The following is a 14,187-nucleotide window of genomic DNA, read 5'->3' as shown; positions in this document are numbered from 1 at the left end:
AAGCTGTTAACTGTCAGAGCTAACTTACACAGGTACATGGAATCAGATAAATCGCACTTTACCCAGTCTTACGTAAAACCGTCCCAATCTGCAGAGTTTGGCAGCCTTCCCAGCGTTTCCGGTGACAGCTCCATGCAAACTGACTACTGCCTTGCAAAATTTGTGGCAAAATCATGTGTTATTCAGCATACTTTCATTTCCCTATGTGTAAAATACTTCAGGCGAATGCATTGCAAAGAAGTTGTTCAAATAGCAACGAAGAAATTAACGCTTCCATTTATACTTTTCTGGAAATTAATTGATACGGGACACACTGGAAGGAGTTTTACAAAAATGAAACCACTTAAATAGCGAGAAGCACGTATTTAATTAAATGCTTTGCAAAGATACATGAATAAAGCTATGTGCATGACTTTCTTTTGGGATGGCCCCAGATGTTTATTTTTTGTTTTTTTTAATGGAACAAACAAAAAACTTGGAGAGCACAGATGCAATTAAGAAATAAAAAACTAAGTAATTTTGTACCCACATACTTTACAAAATAAAGCATGCTGGTGGTACAAAACATTTTATACACTGTATGACCAACAAATAAATGCACTGTAACATTGTTCTCTCAAACACTGTAAGCCTAACAGCTAAACTCTGAAAATGATACTGAGTCAGCATCTTTATTTCATCAGCCTTCTACAGAGCCATTTAGCACCATCACTTTTTTGTTTGTTTGTTTTTGCCCTGCCTATCACCTTTCTCAAAATAATATCAGAAGCATAGCACCTTTCAGTACCTAAATTAACATAACGAATATTAAATGCATCCCAACTTTAAGAGATGAGGTAGCTCACGCTAAGAAAATGATGGTATTTCCTCGCATTGACAGTTAGAGACCAGCAAGTCAAAATTACTGGCAACGCATGTCTGGATGCCAGCTAAAAATCAGGGATTTCTACAATGTCTCTTTTTATTAGCAACTGGTCTGGTACACACACAAATGATCGGCAACATACATATCACTGGCACCGTATTTAAGACGCTGGCATAATTTGATTCGTAATGGCTTATTAGATGGACAAGTAATGGAAAACAATCAACATGTGTTGGTTTTGCTATATATATCGAAGATCAATAATAATTTAATGGAAATGCACAGATACATCGTGAGAAGTGACATCAGGCTTCAAAACTTAAGAAACAGGACACTTTTTCTGAAATCTTGTATTTACCCCAGTAGTAATTCTACTTCATAAATTAATCGTGGCTGTAGAAAACTCTTACGAGCCGACTGTTACATAGAAAAGCACAAGAAAGACAATGCCAGATTCAGATGATCCTGTCCGAGAGATTTCTGTCTGCAAGAGACATGAATAGCTATTACTGTAGCAACCACAGGAAGATAAACTGGGGTAGAGAGAGTAGATACGACTGAAAAATATCAAACAGTTCACAAAAGCGCTCCACTTTTCTGTTATTCGTTATGCATCCAAGCAAAAGAAATTACCATTAGAGCTTTACATAGTCCCACATAAAAACTATCTATTTTGAATACTTGTAATTTCTGAAGTAATCTGAAAGATAAGCAAGGAAAAGGATTCGTGTTATTTTTAAAAAGGCGGTCCTCGTTTCTCTTATAATTTTACTGCTGTGCAAAAAGTTGATTCAACCATTTAAAACGTAACGTTTGTAAGTAAAATAAATATTCAGAAGGAGGCTGGGCATTTCGAAACTGTATATACAGTGCTGATCCGATATCAGCCATTACTTCAAGAGTCTCAGGATTAACTTCAATCAGTCTAAGTTCATGAGTTTAATTGCTGTTGCGGCTGAATACCATGTTAATTTCCCCCCTTACTCTTACACAAAACAAACTGGCCCAATTTCAATTCCAAATTCCTGGTCAGTGCTGCCAACATCCACCGGCGCGATATCTATGATAGGCAAGCGTGCCACGTTCTGCGTTCTGTACTCAAAGACCGTCTTGCCCACGTTGCCATTACGTTTCTGAAAGACAAAATAAAAGAAGAATTAATCCAGATCTCATCTGAAGTCCAGGCTGGGTGAGCCAACTGTCTCAGATACTTCAGGATTATCTCACTGTACCTCTGCTGAGCAATCCTCTCCTTTCTGCACTGAACCTTATTTTAAAACGTCTATGTCTCGCTTTCATCGTGATGAACAGACCTGTCCAAATGATACAGGAGGATTTCCCCCTCAAGACGGATTGATTTTTCCTTTCATTATTAATTTCTTCTTTCTTTGTGTATGTACCTGCACACACATACTTTAAGTACATTCCTTTAAAACACAGAGTATTCTTATTTATATCAAGTGCAAGACTAAGCTTAGTGAAATTTTGTCTGTCTCTTGGATTTGACTGAGAAGGCTATTGACAAAATCTACGCTACACTCACTCGCTGGATTTAAGGCTACTATAACTTTCTGGGGAGGAACGTTTTTTCCTCTCCATTTCAGTCAGTCTGAAATGACTAAATACCAATGATTTCTCTCTCGAGTACTGCCGCAATAATCCTACCCATTTGGCAGACCGATGCTAAAGATTATTTGATGTATGAGATTTCACACAGAACTAACAAACATTGTTTGGAAAAATGCTAATTGCTAAGTTAACTATCTCAGCATGCTGACTAATAACCAGTATTTTTGAGATATCCTCTAAAGACATTGCTTGTACATACTGAGAATTGTAGTAGAATGCCTATTCAGTTACTTCTGTAACTCACGGTGAAATTTTGCAGCGTTATATTTTTCCTATTCTACGGATTGCTTTCCAAATCAAGAATCGCCACCATCCTAAGCTTGCAGTCCCGTTCTCCCATACCAACTACAGAAAGGCAACTTACAGAACAGCTATCGTGAAGAACAGTGTATCTGAATCGGCTGTTTCCCTCCGCCTTGATCTCCAGGTCATTGGCCCCTTTCAGAATGACAGCTTTCTTCAGGTTTTTAGTTTGGTCATCCATGTACCCAACGCTGTTCTTACAGATGTAAGTGATATTCTGGGAAGCTTCCTTTGACAGGAGGCGCAGGAATGTCATTTGAGTGACAGCTCTATCCCCGTACACAAACTGAGAAGACATGAAATAGAGCACCATTCATAAAAATTCAATAACAGCTTCTGAATTTTATTAACATGTCATTACTATAGCTCTTCCCAGACATGAGTAGAGAAGCTTTACTAAATAAAATCTAAGAGTGATTTCTTTCTTAATTGCTTGGCGGCCGAGGACAAAGAAACAACGATAGCCTGTAGCAGGGATCATTTTGGGAGAATTTTTGCCATTAAGCTTTGTAGCTGAACAACAGAAAGGCAGAACAAAATAGAGCTTTACAACAACCTCAACTTGAGTGAGAAAAGTCAAGCTGAGAAAGTGTACCCACTATACTGCAACTGCAGCAGCTGGTTTTCTACAGGTCATGCACCACATGCAGGAAAGTCACAAACAGCCAGTTTGACTATATAAAATACATCTGCATATAGATATCCATCACATAATTAGCTTCAGCAAAAACTGAATGTTTCATCATATGCCATGGTTTCTAAAAAACATTTTAACAGTACTACTATGAATGACACAGGTGTTTGAATTCTTGACAATTTTTCCGCTCTTGAGAAGATTTCCCTTGATTCGTGCTTAGAGACTCGTTACACCATAGAAATCAAGTTAAGAATGACTAAAAATGAAAATGTTTCACTGGAACTGGAAAGGAAAATGAAAATTCTACATGTCACAGCTGACATTTATTGTAAAATGTTAGCTTAGCAACATCAGACATGTATTTTTTAGAATCCGTACTAAATGCTTATAACTACTAAACAGTTCCTAATGCAAGCTACTGATTTGGGCAGCAGTTTCAGAAATTAAATATTCTTTTACCGTTTTCCTCAAAATCACAAAATTACAGAATGGCCTGGGTTGAAAAAGACCACAATGCACATCCAGTTCCAACCCCCTGCCACATGCACGGTCGCCGACAACCAGACCAGGCTGCCCAAAGCCACATCCAGCCTGGCCTTGAATGCCTCCAAGGATGGGTAATCCACAACCTCCTCGGGCATCCTTTTCCAGTGCTTCACCGCCCTCTGAGTGAAAAACTTTTTCCTATTATCTAACCTAAACCTCCCCCATCTCAGTTTAAAACCTTTCCCCCTTGTCCTATCGCTATCCATCCTCATAAACAGCGCTTCCCCCTCTTGTTCATACACTCGCTTCCAGTATTGGAAGGCCACAACAATGACTCCCCAGAGCCTTCTCTTCTCAAAATTAAATTATCATGTCTTACTCCAAAGAGCGCAGGACTTAAAAACAAAAAAAACTGTATATGTAGCTCCGCGGGCAGCTAAATGTCAACTGTGACCTCTTGGGTCAAGGAAATTTGTCCAGAAATTCACATTAAGTGAAAGCATCTCAAAAAAAGCAACCAATACCACATCTTTTCTTAACGCTATATCTGTTCGCAAATCTAACCTGTCAACAGGAACTTCCTGATTGATAAAGTTCCTGTTACATTTACCCATTACATATCCATTTTAAAGACAATTGCTGTAGGTGAAGTAAGAACTGAAAATTTATTTTCAGTTTTAATTTAATGAACCAGGAATAAAAATCATAAGAAGGTGGTAAATTCATTATATGTTTTACATAGCATGAATTACTGTCATTTGGCAGGACCATTCAGCCCAGCTGAAGAAGCAGGCTTATCACAGAGAGAAAACTGAACAGAAAGCAAAGGACGAGGTGTTGGTTTGCCTATAAACCGAAGACTCAGTATTCATTACTTGAAAACTAATGACAACCTTATTTTCTGCAAACAGATTCAATGAGAGAATTTAAAGTGAGTCTTGTAGTTTTCTGCAGTAAAGAGCTTTCTTTCACTAAGCGTAGAAATCAATTAAAACATGAGCAACTGCAGTAACGTATTAGGGCAAACGTACACATTAAGGACAGAGGTAGTAAGTTTCTGAAGTAGCTTGTCAAAAAAGCTGACAGTTTTTAGGGCCGAGAGAAATAAACATCTACCAACAGTGGCAGATCAGTCCTTACACAATTTTTTCCCCTTCCTGTAATAACTGTATGGTAACAACTAATTGTATATAAGGCAGTCCAATCAACAAACCAAATGTTCTAACTGGAATCAAATTTGCTCAGTAGAGCAGAAGAAATTCTAAGTCAAAAGGAAATAAAATTCACCACAAGCACCTAATTCTTGAAACTAAATACATTTAGTTACCTGTGATCCCCTGTTCATTTCAAGGCCGTACCAAACGGGCTTCAAGTCAGATGATCTGCTGGCCCACCATGTTTTACGTGGGATAGTTGATGGATTTGCAGAAATGCAGGTCTCTCCAGTTTCCATGTTGCAGTATACTTTTATGGCATCTTCAACACATCCCTGATTGGGATCAATCCAATATTCACCTGCCAAGGATATAAAATAATTTCTGTTATGTTACCAAGATTCTTAAGGTAATAGGGAAGATACAAATAAAACAATGCCTCAAAAGTACAAAACACAAGGAAAAACAAGTGTTAGCTTCACGTAACCACCCAATATTGGCATGCACTTCGCTTTCAAGTCACTTCAGACGCAAGGCAATCACCATTTCAAGTATTCCCCAATTGAGGAACCGAGACGTGACTGTTGTTTAAGGTTAAAGTTGCTCAAATCTATTTCAAAGCTCCTGGTCACTCCAAGTGCACAGAGAACACGTAAGGGTTAGACAAATTTTTGCTGCAGATGCCTCTCCTAACTTTGATGCTGGTGGCAGTACACCAGGAAACTAGGGAAAAGACGGTAGGGGGTACAAAAAACTATCTACCTTTCAGTCTATCAGTGGCAACTCATGAATTAATCCGACTGTCACGTTTGCATTTTACCACCTACCAACTGCCAGTAAGAAGCAGCAGCAAAGAACGCTGGATGGAATGAAGTCACGGGTCATCAATCCTATTTTGATTAGTATTATTTTGAGCTAATAGCAATTAAGCAAATATTCACAACTTATGTAACAATCTCTCTCTGTCATCATTTAAGCAGTACTAACTGCTGGTAACTTTCTGAAGCCGACAGTCATGATTTTACAAGCAAAAATAGATAAAAATATGAAAGGAGGGGTTCAGCCTCTTCTCCTATGTAACCAGCATTAGGACTAGAGGGAATGGCATTAAGTCATGCCAAAAGCATTTGGATCGGATATAGGAAAAATCTCTCCTCAGAAGGAGTGGTGAGACACTGGAACAGGCTGCCCAGGGATGCAATGGAGTCACTGACCCTGGAGATGCCAAAGAAACACAGATGTGGCACCGAAGGACACAGCGCACGTCGTGGTGACGGGCTGATGGTTGGACTAGCTGATCTTAGCAGTCTTTTTCAACCTTAACGATTCCATTCTATATACCAAATGAATAAATGCGGTGTCTATCAGAATATATATCTAATAGGCAAGAAGAAATACTTTCCTGCGTCAGGTAAGTTTTTGAGTTCCTACTGTTCACGCTGGATTAGACCCAACTCCAAACTACACGCTTTTTCATGGCTACGTATACAGCGGAAATAAGACAGACTCTTATGGCGTGTATACACTCACCGCTCTTCTTGGATGGGTGGCACAGTTTCAAGTCATCACAAGTCCGCGCCGGGTGTTTCTTCGAACCATCTGGGCTGCGCATAGTCTCAATCTGGCTGCTCAGTGACTTGAGCGTGGCATGGACTCCCGGGTCTGTTTTATTGTGGTCATCAGGAGCTGCTTCATCTTCAGTAAACTCTGGTAGCGGATCTGCCATAGCATCATCATAGTGTCCCATGATGTCTCCAATTGCAGCAGTGAGGTGGCCTGGAGGTCCTGGTGGACCGGGAGGGCCAGGATCACCTGGCGGACCCTAAAGTACAACACAACAAAAAAAATGGCAATAGAGGCACAACGGAGTAAATACTAAACAAAATGACAAGAGAAGCCAGTCACTAAATAACAAAACTTTGGGGCCATTCACTCTGACGTGCAGGATAAACTCACATATAGGTAAACACTGCACACTTCCAAGAACAGAGAAAAGAGGTAAGCACTGCGCATGAGGTAGTGCACTCTCATATTAGAGTTGCACCCTGCTTCACATCTTCACTGTCTGTCTTAATACCTTCCTCAACTTCTTCACAATTTAGCTTCCAGACAACAGCTGGAAGAAGTCAAAGCCTCTCGGTTCCAGTTTTTGTTTTCTTTTGTTTTTAAGTCATCTGTCCCCCCTTGTTCTCAAATCCCAGCCTAATAGCTTTATTTCCACACAGCTGCAAGCAGTTTTCAGAGCCATCTAAAACTCCTGCCTACCCTGAGTCAGCTCAAGCACACTCTCTATTAGTAAAACCCAGAGGAAAAAATTGGCAATAGAAATACCTATAGATTTATCCTGCAACAGATCACCAAGATGTCAAAGAGAATCCACGTCATACTGACTTGGAACCGTAAGAATTTTCCCAAAAAACAACATTTTCCCTAATGTTGAGGTCTTTCTGTCCATCTGTGATATCTACAGAGGCATCTGAGTCCTGAGATAAACAACCTATCTGTCAGCAAACGTTATACGTCCACCTGCACGTTTCGAGAGCTCTTCTTTGTCAACAGAAAGCCTGCAATATATCCACACTGTAAGCCTGATGCTCTGGTGCACAAGATGGTATATTTTAATGCGGCACTTCCTTTGAGGATAATTACTTCAGAATTCACAACTAGTGTTCCAAATTATGATAGAGCATACAGCCGAACTAATGTATGCTCCATCTCTCATATGAAACACCATTTCTTTTTTGTTCCAATTACTAGTTGCACGCAAGTCAACATGAGAAGCAAGACTGAAAATACTGCCATGTAGTATTTCTTGTGCTGTCTCATCATATAAATAACTATTTGGATACACATGTTATTCTACACAGAGTATTCATTCACATTCACGGTTCATGTTTCAGCAGAAATTGAAATAATGTTAATTGGTAGAAATTAAAATGAAATAGAGTCAATATTAGCACGTGATAAAGACAGCAAACATCATGAATGTTTATTCTATCACGTGGAAATAAACAGCTGAAAATGCCTTGTCTAGCTTGTTCATTTAGGAACGTTTATTCTACCTTTTCTACCTTATTTCTCAAAACGAGCAATGTCATTTCTTAGTTCTTCACACAATTACCTGTGCCACTCCTTTCTCAAATCCCTCCTGTTTCTATCTGTCTGATGATGATACAACATACGTTTTATAAATTAGGTTATCATGACTTGATAAATTTGCAATATGCCGGCTAGATTTAGAAAAGTTTTAGACTTAGGCCAAAATATTATGAGTTTGTTAGTTGCTCGGTGGCTTGAAATTTCAGTCTGAAGGTCAGCTGAGCTCAGTACTAGTTTGTGCTATGATCAATGGACTGAAGCATTTCCTGAACCCAAAGCACTATAGAGCAAGCTGCTGGATATCTCGGTGATTAAGACCGGGGATGTCAAGAGGTTCACAAGATAATGAATGAGATATTAGGCCTTCTGTTGCATGGTCACCCCAGTTAGCTGTTGGAGAAACTGTTTCTGGTTTCACGATGTGTCTGGAGTTTGTGGATGTCTGTTTAAGTGCTGCAACGTACTGTGACAATCTCTCATTATTTTCAAGTAAACTCTATATTTCCATCAGCTTACCTCAGGACCAGCTTCTCCTACACTTCCTCTAACACCAGGAGGCCCGATTGGCCCCAGTGGTCCAGGACTTCCATCTTTGCCTGAAGGACCAACTGGACCTGGGGGACCCTACACAAAATTGGAGACAGAAGAAACCTATTTTAGCCATCAACAGCCAAGTTACACAAAACCACCTTTCTACAGACAATCGCAAAATTTCGTAACGGTAATGTAGGGGTTGGAATGGACTTCTGGTGCTCCCCCAGTTCAACACCTCGCTAAAGCACACCCCCAACAGCAGGTTACATGGGAAAGTTTCTGGGCAGGTTTTAAATATCTCCAGAACAGGAGAATCCACACTGTCTCTGGGCAGCCTGCCCTGCAGCGTTCTGTAACTCTAAGAAAGACGTTTTTCCTTATGCTCATATGGAACTACTCGTGTTCCCATTTGCACCTGAAGCTCCTTGTCTTGCCGCTGGGCACCACTGAGAAGAGCCTATTCAGCAAGCAATACAATTATTTGTATTACCAAACTTCAAAAAAATCCTTTTTGTTCTCTAATGCTTAAAAGGCAGTTTCAATGTTCTTCCAAAGTCAGTCACCTCAGACAACATAGTTTGAATTCAGTGACTAACTTTGTTGAAAAGATTTAATCAAGTCCAACTTCAAATGCTAGGTCGTAGAGCAGCCACTGTATGCCCACATTCATACAGACCCAGAGACATCCCGCTACTCAAGAACATACAAAAAAAGACTTCTTATTTATCACGGGTCAGTGATACATCCCCAGGGTATCGGCAAGTCCATAAAGTACAACAGCCACCTATGTGGTTTTGCATCAGATGTAGCGCGTCTGTATTAAGAAACTGCATATCTGTAGTTCTCCCAAACAGTTCATCTAGCTCTCTTCATCTAACTTCCTTGTCCTAGCTTTTTTCATCTCACTACATTTTATGTTAAGCCCCCATTTATTTATCAAGGTAACGTCTCTCAGCAAAAAATATGGCAATAAACCCATTATATTGAAATCAATAACAGCCAGTAAATTAAAACTCTCATAGAAATCTAACTGTGGAAAAAATTAATGGAAAAAGTCCCAGACTGAATCTTTATACTCACCCGAGGACCAAAGGGGCCTGGAATGCCGGGACTGCCCTGTTCACCAATAGGGCCCTAAACAGAAAAAGTTACCTTTATAATTGTGATATTTAAGGCACGTTCTTTTAGTCTTAAAAAGACACTGTGCAATCTAGACCTTTGTGTGTGAATACATCTATATTATTTCTTAATAATGCTCAGTACCTTTCCCTCTCCTGATTAGTTTTCATCTTATTCTTTTTTTCACAAAGACATGGCATCAACAGCAATCTCAATTCAAGTGAATAGAAGAATGGTGCTTAGGTACTGAAAAATTTTTTTCTGCAGAACAAGTTTGCTTCATGTCACTTACAATCAGTGCTATTATTAAGTCCAACGATGCTTCAGGTGGTGCTTTATTTGTTTTGGTGGGCTTTTTTTTGATTGAATCATTGCCCTACTGGTTGAAACATTCACCTCTTACACATCATCAGTGACCAGCTGTCAAAAAATTAATTTCCCTTATTTCCCATCAACTGCCACCGAATTCATTAAGTTCTTACAAGTACCGGAGAGAAAGCGACTGTCATAGTCCTCGTGAGATTTTGGATTGGATTTCCTGACTGTTAAAATACACCGGCAAAAAATACTCCGTGTTCCAATGTAATTACCCAAAGGAACCAATTTCTGAATAGTAGAGTGCAGTTCTTGCAAAGCGAAGGTTTACTTCACTACAAAGTAGTATTGTAAAATTGCAGTAAAAATTATTAGCAAGCGCAGACAGACAGGCCACCCAAAACAACCTAATGAGAAAAACAAACAAAAAACCTAACTTGTACTTCTGCTCTTCTTTTCAGTTTTTGTTGTGTTTCTAACACATGGCTTAACTACCACGGAAATATGATTACAGTATAAACAAATCAGCTTACAGGAGGACCAGGAAGACCTTGAAGCCCAGTGAAACCTCGGTGTCCCTTCTGGCCCCTGTCACCTCGATCTCCATTGTCACCTTTGTCACCACGAGGCCCTTGTGGACCCTGTAACAATCAGTTATTGTATGTAAAATTCCAAACTGAGAAACGAAAAGAACCACTCATTTTCTTTGAGGTGCTACATTAACAACTCCTTCACTTCTAAAGTGAAAAACAATACGATACTGAGGCAGCTCCAAGAATTCCAATTGTTACCGAAGTAATAAGCAAACAATTACAAAAAACTGTGTTATACTTAATTACAAGTGCGATAGGCTTAGTCTGCTTAACTTCCTAATACAGTAAAAAAAAGTCTAAGAACTGTAATAATAATACTAAATAAATTACACCATGAAATTAATATCTTTGTCTTACTGGATATAGGAAATTACTTCCACGGCCAAGACTGAAGTATTACAAACCTTTCACAGGCTTGTAACAATAAACAGAAAGCTTCCGTGTTGCACTTTCAATTCTTGAAGCTCCTTTTGCCTTCGTTATGATTGAAGTACAAGTGAAGTTACACTGCCTAACCGCAGACAGCAGTGTTTGGGTTCCCTGGTACAAATGGCTGGGTTCTCCTGCTCTCTATTTCATTCTTGTCATTTTAGAATGACAATTTCCATACTAATTCAAGAACCATTGAAAAAAATGGCTCGTGCTCTCAGTTCTACGTTTCTTATCACAAGTTTCATGCTAAACTTCTCAGTGCCAAATACCAAATAGTTTATCAACAGCATCATTATCACTACTCAATAAACATTTCTTTCACTCGTAAGACTTCTGCTTAGGCTCTGGACAACATACTTTCTATTTCCCAAGTTTGCTATTCATTTTTCTCCTATGTTGGATTATATAAGAATGACGTAACGCAAAAAGATGGGGTTTGTTTGCTTTTCTAATGGATTGAATTCAGATTCTTCTAAGCTGAGTAAGGCAGTTTCATGGGAACAGGTGTTTTTTTTTTTTTTCTTTTCTATTTCTGCCATTTTGATCTAATATTCTGCCTTTAGCATTCATTCCTGCACTCATCAAGTGAACTGCCAGACAGATCATAGCCAATTAGTGACTCAGGTCTACCATGCTCTGGATAGCATCATGCTCCAAAGAGACTTCAAAAGCATTTGGAAATCAAAGCACTTAATGTTGAAGCTTTGCTCAATATTCTGATTCGGGCTCTGTTTCTCACACTCTGTCCTGTTTCAAGTATCTCAGATAAAAATCAGAGATAACAGAAAACTTACAGGCAAACCTCTTTTTCCTGCACGGCCTGGGGGACCCACTGGCCCTCGAGAACCCTAAAAGATTGCACAGAGAGAACATGTCAATCAATCTACAAAAGTAGACAATACTATACATATATAAAGTAACAAATTATTAAAACCAAACCAAAACAAACAAGTCACTTACAGTTTCACCTCTTTGACCTGCATCTCCCGGAGGTCCAACAGGACCTGGAGTTCCAGGACCTCCTGGAGAACCAGGTAAGCCTGCAGGGCCAGGCTCACCACGATCACCCTGAAAAACAATCATTTCAGTATTATTTATCTGAAGAGAATGGAAGAACACTAAAACAATAACAAGTTAGCATTCTCAACGTATTTTCCCCTAAACCATGAGACATTAGCACTACTAATCTATTTTCTCACACCTACGATCAATAAAGATATTCATTCTGAAAGAACTCAAGTCTGAGTTTCCAGGGACAGGTGTACTTAGCCAGGTGTCAATTTTGAGATTATCTTCTTACTCAAAGCTGTAATATGCTTTTAAAGCAAATTCTTCATACCAGTTTACTGAATAAAAAAACAAAAACCCGCTAAAAAAAAACATCTTAACATTGAGATTTACAGATTTAAGAAAAAAAAACTAGTTCTTACACGCTCTCCAACAGCTCCATCTCGTCCTGGAGTACCATCATTACCAGCAGGTCCCTAGAGTTATGAAACATGTAATTGCCATCGATTAGCTCCATAATCTCACACTTACACAAGACGAACTAGAAATCTGTCTTGCTTTTATTATTATTTTTTTTTTCCTGCATATTCCTAGGCTCTCATACTTACTTCTGGACCAGCTTCCCCTACAGGTCCAGTGGCACCAGACTGGCCAATAGGTCCTGGGGGTCCTTTATCACCAGGTGGCCCTGTGGGACCTTGTTTTCCTGGCGTACCCTAAAAGAAATGAGAAATACCACATCAACATTTTAATCAATGAAAGAAGAGAGCGCAAGAAAAATAATGCCTGTAAGACACCGCTCATGAAGCTCAAACTACCCTCAACATTTTTGTCTTCCTAAAACTAAAAATTAAGGAAAGTATTTGCAGTGGAAACGTAAGCTACAGCTTGAACCAGTGCTTGAGCCTGGTGGGAAGGCAGGGCCAATCCAGGAGAGCTCAGGTCCATGCAATGCATCTGAATTGTAGGAAGGGCTGGAGCCAGGATCTACCCTCTCCCAGAATTCATTTAAGAGTTAGCAGCGGAGGCAAGGGGATCTTGCCAAAGATCTCTGCATATCCTGGATCTCACGAGGGTAAGCAGATTGGTGCACTAAGCTCTCATCCCACAAAGACGATGAGAATATCCAAGGCTGGTATACCAGTTGGGCTGCTACTTACCGCAGGACCAGGCAGGCCTGGCATGCCTCTTTCTCCTCTCTGTCCTGGCATACCAACAATACCTCTTTGACCAGTAGTTCCTGCTGGACCCGGGGGACCATCTGGACCCTGAAATTCACAGGAGATAATATGATGCTACCATAATTTCTGTAGTAATAACACGACAAGACCAAGCCTAGAGTTAGTTGAGGGAGAAGTAATGACGTGAACAAAGACATACCGGTTGCCCATCTTCCCCTGCGTCACCCTTGTCTCCAGGACCACCAGGGGGCCCAGCTGGTCCTCGGTCACCCACACGACCGTGAGAACCAGGATCACCACGAAGACCTGGGGGACCTTCTTTTCCTGGCTCGCCAACAGGCCCAGCAGGCCCTGGAGCTCCCTAATAAGATGTTTAAAACTTCGTTACAATTGACATTACTCTGATCAGGACAAACAACCACCAAGGACTGTTCTTTTTAGCAACTTCACATATGAACTCCGGGAGGAACAACCTGTGACAGAGCACAGACGTAGTATAATCTCACATACAGCAGTGCTAGACTCCCAGGAGTTTGAAATTACATCCATGCTCAAGCCTTCTTTCCTCATTCTATCACAATTTTAAATCCCTCCTTTAAAAGGCGCTTTTTATTTATTTTACTTCTACTATACAACTACTGCTAGAACATTCTTTGGCCGTTGTTTCCAGTATAAATCAAGCTCACGTTCAACATTTTGAGTCATGTGGTCCTAAGGAGTGCTGTCACTAGCCTTCATTCATTTCTCAAATAGGAGAATCTAAAGGAATTCACATTCGTATTAGGTTTTTTCCATCGACTTCACCTTTGGGCAAACTTAGCATGACTGCCAT

The 14,187-nt window shown here is 39.9% G+C and overlaps 1 protein-coding gene across 1 annotated transcript in view; it reads right to left on the bottom strand.

Annotated features, from left to right (window-relative positions):
* Positions 1-348: 348 nt before the first annotated feature.
* COL5A2 (collagen type V alpha 2 chain) overlaps positions 349-14,187 on the bottom strand; it is a 96,963-nt gene continuing 83,124 nt past the window's right edge. Inside the window, exons 42-54 of the mRNA XM_010713348.4 lie at positions 13,555-13,716; positions 13,335-13,442; positions 12,783-12,890; positions 12,597-12,650; positions 12,127-12,234; positions 11,961-12,014; positions 10,675-10,782; positions 9,788-9,841; positions 8,690-8,797; positions 6,605-6,896; positions 5,248-5,435; positions 2,859-3,083; positions 349-1,998 (exon numbers count right to left, since the gene is read on the bottom strand). Coding sequence (XP_010711650.1) covers positions 1,852-1,998; positions 2,859-3,083; positions 5,248-5,435; positions 6,605-6,896; positions 8,690-8,797; positions 9,788-9,841; positions 10,675-10,782; positions 11,961-12,014; positions 12,127-12,234; positions 12,597-12,650; positions 12,783-12,890; positions 13,335-13,442; positions 13,555-13,716 — 1,716 coding nt within the window. The 3' untranslated portion in view covers positions 349-1,851. The remainder of the gene's footprint in view (positions 1,999-2,858; positions 3,084-5,247; positions 5,436-6,604; positions 6,897-8,689; positions 8,798-9,787; positions 9,842-10,674; positions 10,783-11,960; positions 12,015-12,126; positions 12,235-12,596; positions 12,651-12,782; positions 12,891-13,334; positions 13,443-13,554; positions 13,717-14,187) is intronic.

The sequence above is a fragment of the Meleagris gallopavo genome, chromosome 7 (assembly GCF_905368555.1).
Source record: "Meleagris gallopavo chromosome 7, MGAL_WU_HG_1.1, whole genome shotgun sequence".
In the NCBI taxonomy this organism is placed as follows: Eukaryota; Metazoa; Chordata; class Aves; order Galliformes; family Phasianidae; genus Meleagris; species Meleagris gallopavo.
The sequence above is the reverse complement of the archived record's forward strand: the minus strand, read 5'-3'. Positions and strand labels throughout refer to the sequence as shown.